Here is a 22360-nt window from a genome sequence, read left to right as displayed (position 1 = left end):
GGTGATGGGGTTATGAATATGAGGTGGCCAGGAGTCCAACAGCACAGGAGCTCCACAGCCAGGCCGGCCCTTGAACCTGGAGCGAAGGACAGGGACAGACAGATGACACAGAAAGTCCAAGCCGAATTCATAAGATAACAGTACACAGGATGGTAGGAAAAGGCACGACACTCCCCCTTCCACCCCATGGTAGCCAGAGTCATCGCAAATGGATTCCTGAAGAGGAAAGTCAAGGCAAGAAACTGCCCCAAAGGAAAGAAAGGAAGAAACACAAGAAAAGAAAGTCCTGGATCTCTCCTGCAAGCACGCCCTAAATTTAGAGCTGTAGAAGAGAAAGCTTGAGGCAGAAGCTTAAGACTCTAATTATCTCCTTGGTAAATTTAGGATTATAGTATCCTCCTCCACCTTAGGAAAGGGGAGACAGTGGGCTGGGGTCGGGGAAGCTGGATGGGGCCCTGGGCATGCATGAGTGATCACTCTAAACTTCATTATGGTGTTGGGTTGCAGTAAACCAATAAAAATATTTTAAAAAAGAAAACATCATGAGAATATTTAGGAGAAACAGGCTTCAAGAGAATATTTAGATTTCAATGTTTACTGTGTACAACACACTGTTTTGTTATATGTGTATATCGTGATATAATGATCACAAACTGGGTAACTAACCTCTCCTTCCCTTCACAGTTTTTGATTTGGGAGTGTGATAAATGTGTCAAGTTCAGAGCTTATTATTTTATAACTTTGTACATTATTAATACAATGCTTTGAAATAATTCTTAAAGAACATTTATGATCTACTCTTCTAACAAATTTCGAGTATACAGTATAATATAGTTGGCTATAGTCACCACTCTACATGTAAGATTCTCAGGATACACTCCTTGTACCTCAGGAAAGCTGGGGCAGGGACGGTGGGGAAGACAAAATAAATAAATGCATTAAAGCGTGAATGTTTTCAAAAGCAAGTTAAAAGGAAGAAAGAAAAATCATAGTGCTTTCTTCCATCTGTATGAAAATTCCTCCTAATTACAGAGGAAAATGATTGAGGAGAAATACCATAACATCCACGTTCAAAACTCAAGTAGTAAATATTATTGCGTTTGTTTCTAGTCTATTGTTACTGAATATTACTTGAATTGTTTTACTTCATACACACTCATACCAATGTGTGCACATACTAAATAAAATTATTCTTTTGAGCCAGTCTCTTTATATATATAGTAAGTATATAAACTCTTGTTGAAAAAAATCAATCCCTTAACATCTAAGATCTTTGACTTTGGAATTTATTCAATTCATTGCTTACTAATTTATAACTGTTTTTTAAGTCACTGCCAGACTTTGTATTGTTAAAAGTTACTGGAGAGCTAGGAGGAAGAAGAGAAGGAAACTAAATTGAGTTTTAATTGAACCATATGAAATTAACACTTTTATATATCAAAATTAAGATTTTCAAATGTTTTAAACCAATATATATGGATATAATAAAAATAACTGAATCTGTGATACTTAAGAAAGGTAGAAGAGTTTGTGAAATGAAGAACACAACTGGATTTGTTCTGGCACCATCCTTAACTGTTCCTAGGAATTTAAGGCAATCTGCTTTCCCCTTCTGAGCCTACCTGGTATTGCCCACTCAGTAAAGGGGCAAGAAGCTGGGCGGGTTGGCACACACCTGTAATTCTAGTACTTAGGGGGCTGAAGCAGGAGGGTCGCAGGTTTTAGGCCAGTCTCAGCATCTTAGCAAGACCCTGTTTCAAAAATAAAAAGTTACCCAGGCATGGTGGTGCACTCTTGTAATCCCCGTGCTTAGGAGGCGGAGACAGGAGGATCGCACAGGTTCGAAGCCAGCCTCAGCTACTGAGTGAGGCTCTCAGCAACTTAGTGAGACCCTGTTTCCAAATAAAGTATAAAATAGGTCTGGGAGTATAGCCCGGAGGTAGAAAAGCCCCTGGGTTCCACCCCCAGTATCACAAAATAAAGAAGGAAGGAAGGAAGGAAGGAAGGAAGGAAGGAAGGACGGACGGACTGGAGTTGTAGCTTGAAGGTAAAATGCTCTTGGGTTCAACCCCAGTTCCAAATATAAATACATTAGTAAAGTGGCTTATGGTTTTAGGGCCGTATTTGAACGCCCAGCCCTGTTACTATTCACCTTGCATCACCAGACTATTAAAGGAAAAAATGCATGACCTCACTCTGAGTCATTCCGCTGACCCTTAGCAACCATTCACCTACTCCATGCCCCCCCAAATGCCTTCACACACAACAATTTCAGTTGCAGGTTCAAGAAAGAGACTCTCTAGCCATTGCTAAATCTTAAGTTTTATTGAAAGTTGTGGAACTCCTTTAATAGCCATTGTTTTCTAAGAAACCATAGCTTAAGAGTAGGAGCAGCAAGGTGTGGTGGCTCACGTATAGAGAGCACAGAGACAGACTAAGGGCCACGTGATCCAATACACACCAGATGTTTGAGTCAGGAAAATCTCATATGTTTTGCTTTTACCATTTTATTTTTGTTGATTTATTTTGGTACTGGAGGTTGGACCCAGAAGCACACTACCTCTGAGCTACAGCCACAACCCTATTTTTTTTTTAAATTTAAAAACAGGTTCTTGCTAAGTTGCTGAGAATCTCACTAAGTTGCTGAGCCTGGCCTTGAACCTGCAATCCTCCTGTCTCAGCCTCCCAAGTCCTGGGATTAAAGACATGTTCCACCACACCTGGCTCAGGGCTTTTACAGGAATCAGATATTTAAGGAGAAATTTATATCAACTATTTTTCCTATTAAAGTCATTGTTTTCTAACAAAGTTTATTATATCAATTTTCCATTTCTCCTTCTGTGGGCAGAGTCAGTCAGAATGGGGGAGTTAGTTTGTATATAACTTAGTAACCCTAACTCTTCTGGTGTTGTCGTGAAGTCAGTAATAAAAGGAGAGGAATCCAATTTTATTTCATCATCAGTAGAAACTGGTGTAAGCCACACTGATTTCCTAAAAAAAAAAAAAAAAAAAAAAAAAAAGAGAAACAAAAGAAATGTTGGAACACTTGACTTCAGGTCTTTCAGAATCTAAACTTGGGGCTAAGTTATTTTCATCATAGTTTAGCACCACGGTCACTTTCCCTAAGGTGATTTAAGAATACGGCACAGGATCAGTATACTGGGCCTTCTGGGAAGTGGTGGGTTCTTGGTAAAAGATTTGAGTAGATATGTTGACAGAAAAGTTAATTCCAGAGCCAGACATGGTGGTACATGCTCATAATCCCAGTACTTGGGGCTGAGACAGGAGGATCTCAGGTTCAAGACTAGCCTCTGCTACTTAGTGAGGCCTTCTGCCACTTAGTGACACCCTGTTCCAAAATAAAGAATATAAAAAATAGTACTGTAGGTGTAACTATGGGGTAGAATGTCCCTGGGTTCAATCCCCAGTACCACCAAAAAAAAAAAAATTCTAGATCAGATGCTGGATAGAAAGATAAATTGTCTCCAATGAGTTGTAATGCTTGAGTTAATAAAGGACCAAAGTGCTCAAGAAAACAGACTTGGCCAACTGTAAAAACAGCAAGTAAAAGCCACTAAGAGCTTCAAGGACCCAGAGTAGCCTGAGTGAGCGCCTGTGTGTGAATGAGTGTGTGGGGCAAGGCCTGATCATATCCCCTTGTCTGATGAGTCTTCATTTTGTTTCCTAAGAAAGGTAAGCAGCAAACAATATAGTGATCATGTCAAAATAGGGATTTCCATCTATCACTACCAATCTGATAGCCAGTGAAGAGGCTCTGAGTAGAACTTTACTCTAAGCACTTAGTGTACCATAGAAATGAATATATATACACATATATAGGGATGCATATATGTACATACTTAGACATACATATATGCATGTCTATAGAAATATGTGTATATATAATAGACTGAATGAAGACAGTCTAAATAACAAACATGTTATATATATTTGTATACAACAGACTGAATTAAGGTTTGATTTCTATTTGAGGCTCAGCTACTTCCCAGAGTATCATTAAAGCCTTTATCCCCATTTTTGCTTTATAACAATAAGCTAAAGTTGAGTATTAACAGCATTCATGTATTTAATGCTACAGAATGTACACTTAAAGATGGTTTGAACAGTAAATTTCACTTTATGTATATTTTACCACAATAAATTCTAATTGTGTCCCCCAAAGTACTCCAATTATGTTAAACTACTATGCTAAGCTCAGAGCAAGTATTTGCTCTGAGCTCTAGATTCTTTTTTTGATGTCAACTACTTTCATGTATCAAAAGGTTATAATTTTTTCTGTGATTTCAAGATTTATAACACTCGATGTCAATATTTTGGTGAAATAGTATAAAGTGCACCAGGATGCTATCTCATTTAGTCTCAAAGTTCATGTGAGTTTAAAATATTTTTATAAATGCTACTTTGAGGGAAATAAGGCTACATGACATATATACACATGTTAACACCAGAGATGTTTAAATCAAATTTGGAAGGTCTTGAATGGGATATTAATTAAAACACTAACTCTTGAAAGTTGCATATAAAACAATTTGAATTAAATCTCAGTATTATAAAAACAAATAATCCCAAGTAGGGCAATATAACTGAATAGACACTTCTCAAAAGAAGAAATACAAATAGTCAATAAATACATGAAAAATGTTCAGTGTCATTAGCAATCAAAGAAAAGCAAATCAAAGGGACCATGCTATTCCACCTCACTCCAGTTAGCATGGAATCATCAAGAATACATCAATAATAAATGCTGGCGAGGATGTGGAGAAAGAAGAACCCTTATGCTATTAGTGGGATTGCAAATTACTATGGCTGTTATGGAGATAAGTGCGGAGATTCCTCTGAAGACTGGAAATGAAACTACCATTCGACCCAGCTACGCCACTCCTTGGTATCTTTCCAAAGGAATTGAAGTCAGAATATTATAGTGAAACATGTGTATCTATGTTCATAACCATGATTTTTAAGTGTTTATGTACATAGCATATATCAGTGAAAATGAGGTATTTTATTTTTACTTAATTCATATATAACTAATCAATGTATAGAAAAATTTAACATTTACAATCTCTCTTTAAAATATTTGGCCCTTAAAATTGTATTTCTATAGTATCCCATGTATATTTCTTTTCTAATACATACTTAGGAATAAAAGGTGTTGTTCTCTAATTGATTTGTTGATTTATAACTTGCAAGTATCTTCTCCAATTGTGACTTCTTTTCACTTTTGTGTGTGTGTGGGAGGGGTACTGGGAGTGGAACCCAGGAACATTCTACCTTCAAGCTACACTCCTAGCCCATTTTTTATTCTTTATTTTGAAACAGGGTCTCACTAAGTTGCAGAGGGCCTCACTAAGTAGCTAAGGCTGGCCGTAAACCTGCGCTCCCCCATCTTAGCTTCCCAAGTACTGGGATTACAAGTGTACACCACCACGCCCAGCTTATCATTTCACTTTTTAAAACATGGCCTTTGAGCCTTGGTTAACTTGGTTACCAAGGTAACTAAGGCAACTTAGTAACTTGGTTACCAAGATAACTTGAATGAGGAGATATTTATAATTTTCTTTGTGTGTGTATGTGTGTGTGATATTCTAAAACTCTTAATGCTACCTCCAAGAAATAAACTTTACTACAGTTTATTCTAGAAGGTTTTTAATAAAATATACTAATGGTGAATCATCGTATAGTTTCTCTATCTCTGCAGAAGCTTCTGGTAAGAAAAGATGCAGTTTAAGCATGTCAGAGGCGTGTGTGGTGTGTGGGGGGGAGACTCACCTGGAGGCCAGACACTCCAGTGGGAACGTCTTAGAATCAGAGCTACTATCCCTCGGAATAAAATACAGCTCGGTTTTCACAAGGAGAGTGTCCTCTGAGACCACCTAGGAGAGCGCACAGTTTACGTAGAAGTTGTTTCTAGCAACAGAGGAAGCATACACACCTGTGAACCTCGGGCCGAAAATGTTAAAGATCTCAGAAAAGGCCACTGTCGCTCTTGGGTACAAATGAAGGCCTGACGTCTCCCTAGGACGGCAGAGGCGGGTTCTCTCGTAGGGACTGGAAGTGCCTTCAGGTAGGGGAATCGTAATCGTGATACCGAGGAGCAAACTTAAACTGCCGCTTAGAGCTAGATTTATGGATTATGAATGAAAAGGGTTTCAATGACTGTCTTTTAAAAAGATGATTTAGCCGGGCGTGGTGGCGCACACTTGTAATCCCCGCACTTGGGAGGCGGAGACAGGAGGATCGCGCAGGTTCAAGGCCAGCCGCGCTGGCGTAAGAGACCCTGTTTCAAAAATATAAAATAGGTCTGGGAGTGTAGCCCGGAGGTAGAAGGGCTTCCAGGAACCCCAGTACCACCAAAAAAAAAAAAAAAAAAAAAAAAAAAAAGATGATTTAGAAGTCAAATAACAGAGCAGTTTAAAGCACACGTTTTGGAAGGTAATCGTTTGGCATCTTCTACCAGCCAGCTGAGCGTCCCTGGGTAAATTGATAAGGCACCTCTGAAACACCAGCTTCCTGATTTCTAAAACAGAGATAATAGGTTGCTCAGAGGTGACTAATTTAATTGATTATTGACCTAAAATATTAGTGTAGGATGAGTACAAATTGTTTAAACCGGGCAATCTACAAGAAGAGAATATTCCAGAATGTAAAAAGCATTTAATATTTGTTCTTGGCCAAATAGCCATTTGAGTCCAGTGAGAATCCACTCCCCATAGCCACATACATCTTCCTGAAGCGTGGGATTTTCAGGCGACCTAACACTGAATAACTAAATACACGATGGCTTGCCGAAATCAATGGCCTCGTACATTAGGAGCACAGAGTGAACTTTAAAACTGTCTGCTAAATGTTAGTGGGACAGAGTAGTCTGAAGAGGACTTACAGTCCATCTGTAATATTCAGTGAGGACAAGTGAGGAATTTTGCTGTCATCTCTCTATAAACTACAACAACCGGGAGCAAAAATAGTTAAAAGGGGGAGGGAGGACAGTAAGTCAGGTATAATGGCACACACCTCTAATTCCAGTACTTTGAGAGGCCGAGAAATGAAGGCTGCAGGTTAAAGGCAAGGCTTAGCAACTTAGTAAGACCCTATTTTAAAATAAAATAAGGCTGGGTTGTAGCTCAATGGTAGAACAGCCCTGGTGCAATTCCCTATAACACACACACACACACACACACACACAGAGTAATTTTAACATTAGGTATAAAGACAAAAATAGCATTTTTATTTTAAAAAATTCACTGTTCTTACTTTTGTCCTGATGCCACAGTCATGAACAGGGTATATGAAATCATATGCATATGTTTGTATCTTGGTCACAGGGCAGCCCAGTCCCAGAAATAATTCTTCAGCGAATATATACAGATTGCTTTTGGAATCACATGGGCTAACTGAGACCATCACCCAGTCCATAGAACAATTTATTTTTACTGTGGAAAGAACCAGATGAGAAAATGTTAGAGGTGTGTCTAAGAAAGAGCTCAAAGAACATTTAAGTGTGTACTTTGTAATGATTAAGAGGCATGTCTTTCTCTGGCAAGCACAGCCAGGGCTTAAAGAATAGGAAGCTGGGACAGGAGGAGCGCAGGTTCAGGGCCAACCTCAACAATTTAGTGAGACTTTCAGCAAGATCCAGTTTCCAAACAAAAAAAAAAAAAATTAAAAAGATCTGGGAGAGATCTCAGAGGCATGATGCCTTTATGTTCAACCCCCAGCATTCTCCCTATACACACACACATACACACACAAATAGCCTATGAAAAGTTTTTGTATTACCATCATTTTCCAAAATATCTGCCTAATTAGGCCCCAAATAACTTTATTACTTTTATAAATAAGACTTTATCTTATAAGGAAATAAAACCCTGCAAGAATAAGGAAAAACATAATAGCCCCTTGCTTTCTTTAGAAACTGGATTCCCTAAAGGGTGACTGATCTAATGATACATAGAAGGATGAGAAACTGCAATGCCTTAGGAGTGATGTATTCCCAGGACACTTTGTGGAGAGGGAGAAGGAAAAAGGGCGGTGCAGGTGGAGAGGAATCCATATCTAGAGCAGCCAGAACTAGAAACATTCTCAGCCAGAAGAGGGAAGAGTGCAAAGAAAGAAAATTGACTGCCTCAGATAGAAGCCCATGCTTATCGTCTGCACTGAAATCTTCAGAAATCCAAGAACAGCCACATTTTCAGTGGATTCACTTGGAAGAGTGGAGTCTTCCCAGCATGAAAAATAGATTAGATTAAGGAGCAAGTGGTGGCAGAGACCTCCAGCAGCATTGGTGCCTCAAAGTCCTTACAGCCTTTATAGATAAACCATCATCAAGGAGATAAGAAAAGGCAGGTGTCGTACATCACAGATGGTAACCTCCAAATCACACCTCCTTGTGTGTGTGAGATACTGTTCTAACATCACCTAAGCAAGATGATCAGGAAGTCTCAACATCTGAAAGATGGATTCCAAAAGAGAAGAGGATACAAACGTCCAAGAAGACCGTGCTTCTGACTCCACTACTCCTGTTCATCCTGATTCCGTAGTTAAGTTTCAGCTTGACATCCTGTGGTATCTCAAACAGCTGAACAATTATTTGAGATAAAGCCTCAGGACACACAGCTGCAGATCCATTACCTGAGGGATCATTTCCCTTGCCCACACTAGAAGCAGGGCCTGAGCACCCTTCTCACCCCACCTCCCACAGCCAGGACGTACCCGTCTCTACGTGTGTGCTGTCAATTTCAGTAGTTCACTGCTATCTGATGAGCTGCACTAAGCTAGCCATTCTAAACAATTCATCTTAAAATGGAAAGATTTGGGAGGCTGAGAGAGAAGGAGCACAGTCTCAATTGCTTAGTGAGGCCCTTCACAACTTAGTGAGACCCTATTTCTAAATAAAAATTAAAAAAAAAATAGAGCCAGGTGTGATGGTGCATGCTTGCAATCCCGGCATTTTGGGAGGCTGAGACAGGAGGATCACTGTTTGTGGTCAGCCTCAGCTACTTAGTGAGGCCCTTTCAAACTCAGTGAGATTCTGTTTCAAAATAAAGAATAAAAAAAATAGGGCTGGGAGTGTAGCTCAGAGGTAGAATGCCCCTGGGTTTCATCCCCAGTACCACAAAAAAAAAAAAAATTTTAAATAGGGCTGAAGGTGTAACTCAAAGATAGAATCCCCCAGATTCAAACCCTAGCACCAAAATATATATATATATATATATATATATATATATATATATATATAAAGTGTAAATATACAGGAGTTACATTTGGTTGTTGTTCATAAAAAGCTTCCAGGCCTAATGAATAAAAACTTCATATACTGATTCCAAAATGACCACGTTTCAAGGAAATAGATATCTCTACTTTATTTAGTTAAAAAAAAAAACACAAAAAACACAAAAAAGCAACACTTAAATACTGCCTTAAAGTAGATGACATTTAGTTTGGTCTTAAAGCTGAAACGCAGTTGAATTCCAAGTAAAGTAGAAAAGATACCTTGGAATCTCCTCAAAGAACACAAGCTTAGCAGGGCGTGGTGGCGCACACTTGTAATCCCAGAAAGGATCACAATTCCAGGACAGCCTCAGCTACTTAGCGAGGCCCTTCGCAACTCAGCGAGACCCTGTTTCAAAAATTTAAAATAGACCAAAAAATAGGCTGGGGGTGTAGTTCGGAGGTACAATACCCCTAGATTTCATCCCTAGTACCGAGAGAGAGAGAGAGAGAGAGAGAGAGAGAGAGAGAGAGAGAGAGAGAGAGAGAGAGGAGAGAGGGGGGGAAGGAGGGAGGGGGAGAGAGAGAGAGAGAGAGAGAGAAAGAGAGAAAGAGAGAGAGAGAGGAGAGAGGGGGGGAGGGAGGGAGGGGGAGAGAGAGAGAGAGAAAGAGAGAAGAGAAAGAGAGAAAGAGAGAAAGAGAGAAAGAGAGAGAGAGAGAGAGAGAGAGAGAGAGAGAGAGAGAGAGAGAGAGAGAGAGAAAGAGCACAAGCTTGATTTAGCTTTATCCCGTTAGTTATGTAGAGCCCTTAATAAATTTGACACGAGTGAAAAGCAGAATAACTTTTTTTTTTTTTTTTTTTTTGGTGGTACTGGGGTTCCTGGAAACCCTTCTACCTCTGGGCTACACTCCCAGAACTATTTTATATTTTTATTTGGAAATAGGGTCTCTTAAGCCAGCGCGTGCGGCTGGCTTCGAACCTGCGCGATCCTCCTGTCTCAGCCTCCCAAGCGCAGGGATTGCAAGCGTACGCCACCATGCCCGACGAAAAACAGAATATTTTTAAAATGTGTCCTCAGTATATTGACACAAGTCCAGATGCCCTCAGTCTTTCTCTTCCAGAAGATAAGAAAATTGGATGCTCTCCCTAATATCCAGAAGCTAGGGAGAAAAAGGGTCATAGGAGGAACTCTAGGCGAAGAAGGAGAAACCATAGACCAGCAAATAAGGTGACCTGAGGGGGCTGGGAGGGAGGAAGAGGGAAGTTTTCTAATGTACATGATGTACAAACATCAGTCAATCACTAAGCCCAACATGAGAAGGAGGGATGGGGAGGGAATGGGGTGGGAATTGGGGAAGGGCTAGATGAGTGATGTGTGTCCCCACCATCTTGTACCCAATTAAGATGTATGACTACAATGCACCAATAAAATACAATGAAATCTCTGCGGGGAGGGGAGTGCCCGCGTGGGAAGCAGTCATTACAATAATCCCTCCAAGGAAGTCTTCTCTAGATGGTCATTTACCATGGATGTTCTCAGCACGGGGCCACATCAAGACGGCAAGGAAAGCCACAACCTCTAATGCCTCAGAGACCTTCATCTGGGCAGCCCTCCCGCACAGTGCCACTCGGGAATGGGGAGTGGGGCCGGCATAAATGGCTTCATTTGGCATCCCAAGCTCAGCTGCCATCAATTTCATCCTCATTTGGGTGGCTCCTGAGGAACGTTTAGGTAGTGTCAACTACCTAAAGACACAGGCTCTCCTGATCACATTGATGTTGTAGGAGGCATATGGAGGGGGGGACTTTGTTTTTGGAGTACTGGGGATGGAACCCAGGAATTCTACCTCTGAGCTACACCCCCGGCCCTACTTTTTATTCGTTATTTTGAAACAAGGTCTCACTGAGTTGCAGAGGGCCTCACTAAGTAGCCGATGCTGGCCGTGAACTGCGATCCTCCTGTCTCAGCCTCCCAAATTCTGGGATCACAAGTGTGCGCCACCACACCTGGCTGAAAAGCATCATTTAATAATGATTTGCAAGGACTATTAAAATCATCTGAGAGGCTGGCATGGTATACAATAGTTCCACTAAATAGAAAGCTGTAGGAAACTGCCTTACTAGATAATGTTCAGATGTCTTAAGTTCCTATTGAATATCCAAACAGCCAGCTAGGAATAGTGGCACACACTTGTAATCCCAGTATTTGGGAGACTGAGACAGGAGGATCACAGGTTCAAGGACAGCTTCAGCATGTAGTGAAACGCATCAATCTAGTGAGACCCTGTTTCCAAATAAAAATAAAAATAGGGCTGAGGCTCAATCCCCACTGGCCCCTCAAAAAATAAATAGCCTAAATCATATCTATTTGAAATAAAAAGATACTCTTTCTTCATTGGTATGGATTTGTCAGGAATAATCGTAGAAAGGATAAAGAGACTTGGTGAGGAACTTAGATCTCTAGGAGAGATGGGCCCATAGGCAAACCAATTTTCATGGTATCAGAAAACCCAAAAATCCAACTCTGTTGATAATTCCTAAATTAATATTTCAGTTACTTCAGTAATTTCAAACCATATAATTATTTTATGACAAGATAACATTTTGTACATATAACTATATGTGTAATGAACATATATTCATTCATTTGTTTTATCCTTTGGGCCTTGTAGAACCATCATTGTAGAAGAAAATTCATTGATGACTGACCTGGATGAAAGGCCGGATAATATTTTTTTAAAACAAAAAAGGCCAATATCATCATCATATGGAAATATTGAGTCTGGAAGCAGAAATATTAAGACCCAGATAAATATTTTTTTTATATTCTACAAGAGTCAGTCATGACATGAATGTGACTGTGTAGTTTAAGAAACTTAGAAATCAAAGGCTAACAGTAAATGAAATTAAGTCTGAATTGAGTGCCTACTATTGTTTTGAATCATATCTGAATTATATTTTCAGCCATACAATCTTTCAACTGAGTAGTCATTGCTCCATATCTGTGGGTTCTGCATCTGTGAATTCAACCTACTGTGGAACTGAAATATTTGAAAGACTTAAAGACTTGCAGATGTACTCAACACGTACAGGTTCTTTTAGTGTCACTTTCTAAACAATATTACAACTACTTATGTAACATTTTTATGGCATTAGGTGTTATATGTAACCTAGAGATGATAAAGCATGCTGAAGGAGAGGTGTAGGTTGTATACAAGTACACCATTTTATACAAGAGACTTGAGCAGCCACAGAAAATGGTATCTGCAAGGGGTCCTGGAATAACCTCTCCACGGATTCTGAGGGACAACTGGCCAAACACATGGCTTCCTTGTGTTATATAATAAAGTCCATTTCCAACACCACATTCTCATAAGCAGATGTGATAATCCAGATGATTGATTGATATCAATCAAGATGAGTGAATTCTGGAGGTTGGTTGCACAACATTGTGAATGTTTATGCATTGTGAATGTACTAGCCACTGCTGAACTGCACACTTAAAATGGTTAAGGTGGCAACTTTTATTATAACAAAAATAATAGACTATTACAAATGTACAAAAGACAAAACTAAGTTTTTAAGAGATAGGGAAAACTAAAGGTGGAGATTTGGAATGGGAAATGAAACATAGAAGCATAATCCATATATACATATTATATATATTACATATATTATAGTAAGTGTTCTATTAAATAGCTGAAGGGACACTGACATGTGTTTTAATTTCTTATTGGTGCGTTGTAGTCGTACATCTTAATGGGGTGTAAGATGGTAGAGGCATACATGCACTATCACCCAGTTATCCCTTATCCAATTCCAGTTCCCATAATGTGTTTTCTGACAGGCTGGTTCCTAAACTCTGAGAACCAAGGCTGGCCTTGAGCACAGCTTGAAATATCCCAAGGACAGAACTTAGTGAAACTTGGAGCCTCGCCCCATGACTCAAAGTTCTGCCTGGCAGAAAAACTGCAGGTGTCCTTGTAGATTATCATGTGAAACTTATCTTAGGTCCTCTTCCCCCAGGATTTTCCCATGAAGTTACTTTTATCTCTACACAGAAAGACTTCTTTGTTGTAATAACGGTCAGACCTCTAATTGCTTATATAATAGCTATATTATCAATAAAGTTAAAGTGGAAAGCAGCCTTCTCCTTGCCCGTGTGCGAGTTTCTAATCAAACATCACCCATCTCCAAGAGATGGACATGAGTGTACCAGACAGTTAGAGCAGCCGTGTGGATACGTTGTTCAGGAAAATGGATAGCTGAGTCTATATTTCAGAGGGAAGTCCAAGCTGAGGATGTAACTTGAATTCACCAGCAAACAGATGTCAGTTAAAGAAATTATATTGAATGACCTGTCAAAGAAGGTGACAGACAAGAAGAGCCATCCAATGACTGAGTCCTATAAACCCCATTTAGTTGGAAGAGAGAGAAGATAAAGACAGTGGTCACTGAGGAGGGATGGTACATCATGGAAGTTAGATTTGGGAAGCTTTTCTAAGAATCAATTGTGTCCAGTATTGCCAGAAAGATAAAGACTGAGAACCAATTATTAAACTTACCAACATGGAATTCATGGATAATCTTGGCCAAAGTTTTATTAAAGTGAGTTTAATAGATCCAAAAGAAATCATAGTTATCTTACTTGAGCACAAATAAGTGCCTAAACTCTTTGTTTTGAAGGGAAACTTATTTAATAAAGAAAAATAAAGATGCCAATAACCTACCCAGAAATATACCAACCCAAATGAAAACTATTACCATTAAAACTAAGTTATAATGCCAATTTTACTTTTAATTAACTCATTCAAAATGTTTAGATATCAGAATCCATTTAAGCGGGTATCATATGTTGCTCCTCATTCTAGGTCCCAGTTAAGTGTGTGCCGCTTGCTCCTGTATCTCAGGGAGGAGAGGGAATTATACAGGCATTGTTGGCCTTGGGATATTTGAATACGTGTTCCTGCAGGATACAGGGGAAAATGCAATTAGAAGTTGCTTACATATAACTCTTACCTAATAACTTACTCAGAAAACTCATGGATGCTCAGCTGGAAGCAATATAAAGAATCAGATTTATACCTTTCAATGTAATCTACTTTATTACCCAACTATATCACCTACATAAACTAAATAATGCTATTTAAAGAAAATAGCACCTGAGTATTGGCTAAACCACTTTTTCTGAGACTCATGACATTAAGTATTTATACCGTACATCTTGAATTTGATTTTAAGTGACTCTCAGATCCCTAGAACAAAGATAATTTCCTTGTAAAATGCCAATTTCAAAGCCATTGTTTCCATACACAAGTTTTGTGACATTTTTTAAAAACAACTCAGAAAAAGATCTTCATTAAGAAAGGTATTTCTGCCGGGCGTGGTGGCGCACGCTTGTAATCCCCGCGTTTGGGAGGCGGAGACAGGAGGATCGCGCTGGTTCGGAGCCAGCCTCGCTGGCTTAAGAGACTCTGTTTCCACATAAAAATGTTAAAAAATAGGTCTGGGAGTGTAGCCCGTGGGAGTGTATACCGGAGGTAGAAGGGCTTCCAGGAACCCCAGTACCACCAAAAAAAAAAAAAAAAAAAAAAAAAAAAAGAGAAAGAAAGGTATTTCTCTGAAGGCATTTTTAGGAAAAGAATTAATATAGAAAATTCCTTTATGTTTTCAAGTCAAGCTGACCTGTTTCCCTACCACTGTTACTTATGTTATCTTATATTTATACATGAATATCTTTTTTTTTTTTTTTGGTGGGGTTCCTGGAAGCCCTTCTACCTCCGGGCTACACTCCCAGACCTATTTTTCTACATTTTTATTTGGAAACAGGGTCTCATAAGCCAACGCGCACGGCTGGCTTCGAACCTGCGCGATCCTCCTGTCTCTGCCTCCCAAGCGTGGGGATTACAAGCGTGCACCACCACGCCCGGCCTATACATGAATATCTTTATACTTGTATTTGTCAATACTCAAAAAATTAGTATGAAATTGGAGACCTGGCCTGGGCTCTCTATAATAACTTTTACTTTATCAAATATGAAAACTAAGCAATTTAGTATGTGATAAAAGCCAAGGACATTGATCAGTATGGAACCTATTCGTGTTTGTATCTATGTAATAAAAGAGAGGTGACTGCATTCAAATACAGTATAGAAAAGACATTCAGGTCAACAGGGTTCACTTTAAGACTTGAGAAATTTAAATACACAGTATTCAAGTAGGGATTTACGTTATTTTCTTCTTTGAAATGACATTTAATGAGTTTTTTTTTTTAATCTGTGCTAGTCTTGGTTCACTTTATTTTTTTTAATTTTATTTTTGGTGCATTATATTCATACAACTTATTGGGGTAAAAAACTTGTGTATACAAACATGTACTCATCACTGATTTAACCCCTACCCAAATCCCACCCCATTCCCTCCCCGTCCCTCCCTCCCTTGCTTGGCTTAGTGATTGACTTCGATGTGTTTAAGTACATTGTGTGTTTTAGAGATTTTCCTCTTCCCCCCTCCTTTCTCCTCCTTTAGGTTGTCTTGTTTGCTCCTCTTTTCTCCCTAACTCTCACATATTAGGGAAGGCATCTGTTTCTTATTTTTTGTGACTGACTAATCTCACTTAGCATAATGTCCTCCAGTTCCATCCATTTCCCTGAAAATGAAGTAATTGAGTTTTTTTTTTTTTTTTGATGGCTGAGAAAATTCCATTGTGTACATATCCCACAGTTTTGTAATCCATTCATCTGTTGATGGACACCTTGGCTGGTTCCATAGTTTGGCTATGGTGAATTGTGCAGCTATGAACATAGATACACATGCATTAGTTTGGTAGTTTGGTTTCTTTCTACTGTTAACCATGAAATGGTGGATGAGCTAAACAGTCTCACCTCATTGTAGCCACTAAGCCTCTGTTCACAGCTTTCACTCTGCAGGGAAGCCCATAACTGTTCTTTTGTTTCTCCGTCTCTCTCTCCTAAGGAGCTGGCCTCATAGCCATCTGTTCCAAAAGGCATCAGAGATGTGAATCTGAGCCTAAGAATGAAGCAAATGGGGGAGGGGGTGTTCTACATCACAAATACCTTTGTGGGAAAAGCATATTAGTCAAGTTTATGTCAGCATTAATAAAATACTTACAGTAACCGACTTGGTGGGGAGGAGCTCATTCTTGATTTCAAAATTGAGAATTTAGGCTCTGGCTCAAGACTGAAGCCCAATGTCCCATTTCTCGAGAACTCTAAAGAACAGGTTTGCAGAGGTTCTAGGTAATATTTGGTATCCATCAAAGAGTGTCAGATCGTGACATGTATTATCTTGCCATTTGGCAAATCATATAATAACCATGTGTCCTGGTGCCTTCATCAATGAGGAATGAAGTTGTAGTTCATGGTTTACAGAATTAAGGTTAAAGGAGATGTTTTTAGAAAGCTGTCCTTGCAGTACCGGGGACATGGGAAGTGTTCAGTGGTGTTCCTTCTCTCCCGTCACCTTCTCATTACCCACCCCTCAAATCACCTTACGTTTATCTCCATCTCTACTATCCCATGATAAAAAGACAACTGGTATCAAAAGGTATATACAATGGAGTTTTGCTCAGCCATCAAGTAGAGCATCATACTGAGATCAGCCATACTCAAAGTCAAGGGTCACGGGTTTTCTCCCCTCTGTGGAAGCCAGAGAGAAAAATAGGAAAGAAACAGGACATCATGAAGAGAAGAGACCATTAAAGTGCAAAGGAAACAGGGAAGAAAGAAGGGAGAGAAAGGGTAGATACGGGGAAGGAAACAGACCAGTGTTGTGTGTAAATGTAAATGTATTATTATGAATCTCACTATGATATACAATTACAATACATCAATAAATGTTAATTTAGAAATACAGAACGTAGCCGGGCATGGTGGCAGCATGCTTGTAATCCCAGCATTCGGGAGGCAGAGACTGGAGGATGGCAGTTCGCAGACAGCCTCAGCTACTTAGCGAGACCCCTTGCAACTCAGTGAGACTCTGTTTCAAAAAATATACAGACTAAAAAAATAGGACCAGGAGTGTAGCTTGGAGGTAGAATGCCCCTGGGTTCCATCCCCAATACTGAAAAAAAAAAGAACTTGGTAAAATGTTATTTCAATTTCAGGGACACTTCAAGAAAAATTTAAGTGTTTATGATCAACCATTAGCTACTGCCTAGCTAACGATTAGGTTTATTCTGACGTAGCAACACAGTCCCATAGTATTTTCTATGATAAATGGAGTGCTCTAATTTAAATGGAGCACTCTAATTTAAATGCAGTGCTCTAATTTAAATGGAGCGCTCTAATTTAGATGCAGTGCTCTAGTTCTGCACTGACTTATGATGTTACCCCTAGTCACATGCTGTCATTGAACACTTGAAAAATAACTACTGCAACTAAAGAATTTTTAGTTGTATTTAATTTAAATGTAAATGTGACTACTGGCTACATCACAGGTTGAGAGATGACTCGAGGTGTGAAGAACATGGGATTAAAAAAATAATAACACTGATTTCAAGTTAGTCCTTTCCTGGTGCCCTAATTTTTGCCTGCTATTTTCTACCTATCAGGAAATAGGATAAAATGAAAATTTATGTGAAAATATCCTGAATAGCTAAAAATGATATTTCTGAGTTTTAAATTGACTTAGTCAGGAGCATAATCCTGAAAAAAAAATCAAGTAGATTTACAGGATTTAAAGACAATTCAGAGAATCCACATATATATGGTCATGAATTTAACAGAAGAGTCAATGAAATCCAAGAGAAAACAGAAAGTTGTTAAAATTCAAGGGTGTTGTGTTAATAGAATATCCATAAAGAAAGAGAAGAAACTTGACCTGCATTATAACATATATAAAAGTTAAGTTCAGATGATTATAGATGTAAATAAATCTAAAGCCATAGAAATTTAAGAAAATAAAAGACCTGGTAGAATGCAAGAATTTTAAAACCAAACTAAGTAATAGCCATAAAATGAAGAACCTATCAATTAAAGTTCAAAATTAAAGATTTCTAATCAAAAAACACAATTAAGATAATAATTTCAGAACTGGAGTAAAATATTCACAAAATATCTAGCAAGGGCCTGGTATTCAAGACATGTGATGAACAACTCAATAAGATAGATGATATAATAAAAATGGACAAAAGACAGTTTATAAGACAGAAAAATGGCCAATGAGCACTAAATAGTCATCATGGAAATACAAATTAAACCTGAGATACTTGAATCTGAAGTCTAACAACATCACCACCTGGTAAAACCCACTGAGCTCTCCTATCAGGCCGTAACAGTGTTAGTATGAACACAACACCTAATTTAGGAAGATGTTCACCGTGTCTTACAAAACTAAGCAGACCCTTTTTTCCCCATGATCAAGCCTTTCTACTCCTAAGTGTTCACACAAGGAAAAGCATAAACCTGCAGAGTCTTGCAAAAAAAGATGGTCATGGCAGATTTATTTATAAATGCCAAAGGCCAAGAAGCACAAGTCTTCATTAAAATAACACACAATAGAATACCACTCAGCAGTGTAAAAGAACAAGTTACTGAAATAAACAATGGGAATGAATCTCAAACATCATGCTGGATGAGAGAAGCCAGATGCAGAAGGGTTTGTGGAGCAGTGAGATGTACCAAAGAGTTAACTTTCTGCAGTAGTCAGTTTTATATGTGTTGATAGGGTTTTGTGTTAAACATATAACTAAGTTTAATAAACAAATTCTTATACTCTTGTAATTTATATTAACTGTATGCACATTTTTTCTTGAAGAAATAACCTTGAAGCTGGGCATGGTGGTGCACACCTGTAATCCCAATACTTGGGAGGCTGACGCAGAAAGATAACAGGTTTGAGACCAGCCTCAGCAATGTAGCAAGACTCAGCAACCTAGAGAGACCCAGTACCACACCAAAAAAAAAAAAAAGAAAGAAATTATATCATATTATATACATGGAGTTCTAAGAGAAAAATACATTGATGCTTTCAAATGAAAACTCATCAAAAAACTGATGGAAAGCTGGGCGTGGCGACACACACTTGTAATCCCAGCATTCAGGAGGCTGAGACCAGAGGATCGTGGTCCGTGGACACCCTCAGCTACTTAGTGAGGCCCTCTGCAACTTAGTGAGATCCTGTTTCAAAATGAAGATTAAAAACAGGGCAGGGGGTGTAGCTCGGAGGTCAAATACCCCTTGGTTCCATTCCCAAAGCCTCAAAAAAAAAAAAAAAACATGATGGATAGGGAAGTGTGATAAAGTTTAGCAAAATGGTAGACTCTGAGTGATAGCTACCTGAGGATCCACTATAAAATCCTTTAGACTCTTTGGTACATTTGAAATTTTTCCTTAGTAAGAATTAGGGAATTTTAGAAATTTTAGTTTTAATAGCTGTATTCCCTACAGAAACATCAAGTAAAGGATAAATTTTAAAATGTGGGGGGGGGGGGACAACTGGCTACACATACCTTTTTACAAAGCAAACCACCTGGAATTTTGGGGCAACATCCGTCGTTGGTCTGTAATGAATCTCAGAAAATATGAAAACATCATAGCCTTGGAACACCTGAAAATGAACAGGAGTTTTAATTCTAGAAGGATTACGTTATTTGGGCGAGTTGATCATTTAAAGAGAATCTGTAACTTCCAGAAAAGCCTGAAAATATAGCATTTCACGTTAATGTAATGGAAGCGAAACAGTGAGACATGTTTTATAAGATTAAAACACTTTATAATACTTTAATATGAAGAAACATTTTGTCCTTTTTGTCTCTATCACCATAACCATATGGAAGGATGATACAAGTTTTGTCTCTGGACAAAAATAGTTTTAAGATATTGTCCCTTTCCACAATGTGCTGCACATAGGAATAAAGAAAATCAGTAAAACCTGGCAGCAGGTGGGAGTAGGAAAATTGAGAAAGCATACGTCATAGTCTTGAACCTTCACAAAACACCTCATCTGAAGTATTATCTTTCCATAGACAAGCTCCTGGCCCCTGGGTAAAAATGGGTCATGCAAGAGCTATACCTATGTTCAACATTTTTAAAGAAGAAACCGTTGATACCATGTAGTCCTGATGACAAATGCAGAATTCATTTTAGGTGAAATCGTCACGGCACTTACAAATTTATTGATCCCGCAGTCAAGGACAGGGTAAGAAAACTCGTAGTTAAATGAGAGTGTCTTGGTCACCGAACAGTTGTTTCCCAGGTGTATGTCATCAACTCTAACTTCCGTGTCATTATTAAAAGGCTTTTTTTTAATTCTGGCTATCAACCAATCATCGGTACACATCGAAGTCACTGCTAAAAAAAAAAATCATGAATGTTATGCTATCACATATTTACCTTGAGATGTAACCATGCAACCTAACAAAATTATAATGCAAATACAGTGCTGGCAGCTTTAAAAGTGAAATTCAGGGTAGGAATGAAACAAACCTGCCATCATTGTACCATGTAATAGCAGGATTATGGTACACTCATGATTATGGTACACTACTCATGATCCATGATAAAATGGGAATCATAAACTGGGAGTGGTGGCACACACCTGTAAGCCCAGTACTGGAGAGGCTGAGACAGGAGGATCACAGGTTAGAGAATAGCCTCACCACTTAGTGAGACCATTTCAAAATTTTAAAAAGTGAAAGTAAAAACAGGACTGGAGCCGGGTGTGGTGGTGCACACTTGTAATCCCAGTATTTGGGAGGCTGAGAGAGTGATCAGGGTTTGTGGACAGCCTCAGTTACTTAGTGAGGCCCTTTTCAACTCTGAGACCCTATTTCAAAATAAAGAATAAAAAATAGGGCTGGGGGTGTAGCTCTAAGGTAGAATGCCCCTGGGTTCCATCTCTAGTACCACTAAAAAAAAAAAAAAAAAAATAGGACTGGGGGGGTGTGTCTCAGAGGTAGAAAGCACCAAAAAAATTAGGAATCATAAATATCAATCCTCTTTTTTTAGTCAGACTAAAAATTAAGGAGCCGTAAAGTAGATAACCCAACAATGGTCATATTTATCTTTAAAAGAAAACCATTCAGAAGCCAGCTGACTCTCCTTCATGAGAGAATGTTACACTACAAGTGTTTTCCTATTTGTGTCTCTCAAGTTTCCTGTCCTCACGTTAAATAAAGTTGTGCTATTTCTATTCCAGTTCCTAGGTCATATCGACATACACACACACACACACACACACGTTATTAAGAAGATTATAACAGGTAATTTCTCATTTCCCAGATGAAAAATGAAATGCTCAAACCATTTAATAACTGAAGAAGAATTTCCAGTCTAGTACTTAATGTTAATAACACCAAGTCAGATCAACGTTCTTGGCCATTGCTAGTATCTAGACAGCACCTTCTCTACTCACCAAATATCTCTATCTCCAAAGGATGTATAGGGTTGAAAAAAGTGAGAATTATAAAAAAATGAATTCCTGACTCCATTTCCCCAGTTAATTATTGTCTTCATAGAGAATTCTCTGGACTCCATTAAGAAGGCTAGCTACTGAGCAAATTAGCTGAGGCCCTATTCATCAGAATGTAGCTAATGGACCGACGACATGTCACTCGAGTACTCATTACAGAATCCTAGGTCTCCTCCGTAACTTATGGAATCACTTTACACTAACAAGCCGGAGCTACAAGATACCCACTGAACATAACAGAAGCAGATAAAAAGGTGGAAAGAGAAATAGGTGGGAGGTGAGACTTCTTTCCCATGGCACATTCATTCTCCTTTCACATCATACTTTCCAGAGCAAAGACTCAAGGCTTCGTGTGCACCAACCATTATGGTAGACCAGAACTAGAGATACTCTTAAAGAACTGGGTTCCGACTCATTTTACGCCCTCATTTCCCTAGGCTAATCTAACTCAATTTTCAATCCCACCCTCAACCACATACCCTGATGTTTTTGTCTCATGGAATGGGATAGAGAAGTCAGAACCACATAGCAAGAAGCATTCTGAGCACAAACCTCTAAAAACAAATCAAAACTCAAAACAAATCAAACTCAAGTGTGCCAGGCAGGGCTGAGAGAATAACAGATGAACCTGGCCCAGAGAGGCCAAGACTGAGATCAGCGTTTAGAGGGAGCCGAAGCTGGATGTTGAGTATCTCCAAT

The 22360-nt window shown here is 38.9% G+C and overlaps 1 protein-coding gene across 1 annotated transcript; it reads right to left on the bottom strand.

Annotated features, from left to right (window-relative positions):
- Positions 1–14135: 14135 nt before the first annotated feature.
- Positions 14136–20530, bottom strand: OOSP4B (oocyte secreted protein family member 4B; the record flags this gene model as incomplete). The annotated part of the gene is made up of 4 exons (XM_080691743.1): positions 14136–14195; positions 16114–16258; positions 19701–19798; positions 20360–20530. 4 exons carry the CDS (start codon positions 20528–20530, stop codon positions 14136–14138), a joined length of 474 nt encoding a protein of 157 aa, XP_080547869.1.
- Positions 20531–22360: the final 1830 nt, after the last annotated feature.

The sequence above is a fragment of the Muscardinus avellanarius genome, assembly GCF_963383645.1.
Source record: "Muscardinus avellanarius genome assembly, chromosome: 1".
Taxonomy (NCBI): domain Eukaryota; kingdom Metazoa; phylum Chordata; class Mammalia; order Rodentia; family Gliridae; genus Muscardinus; species Muscardinus avellanarius.
Note: the sequence above shows the minus strand (reverse complement) of the source record. Positions and strands in the feature narration are given on the sequence as shown.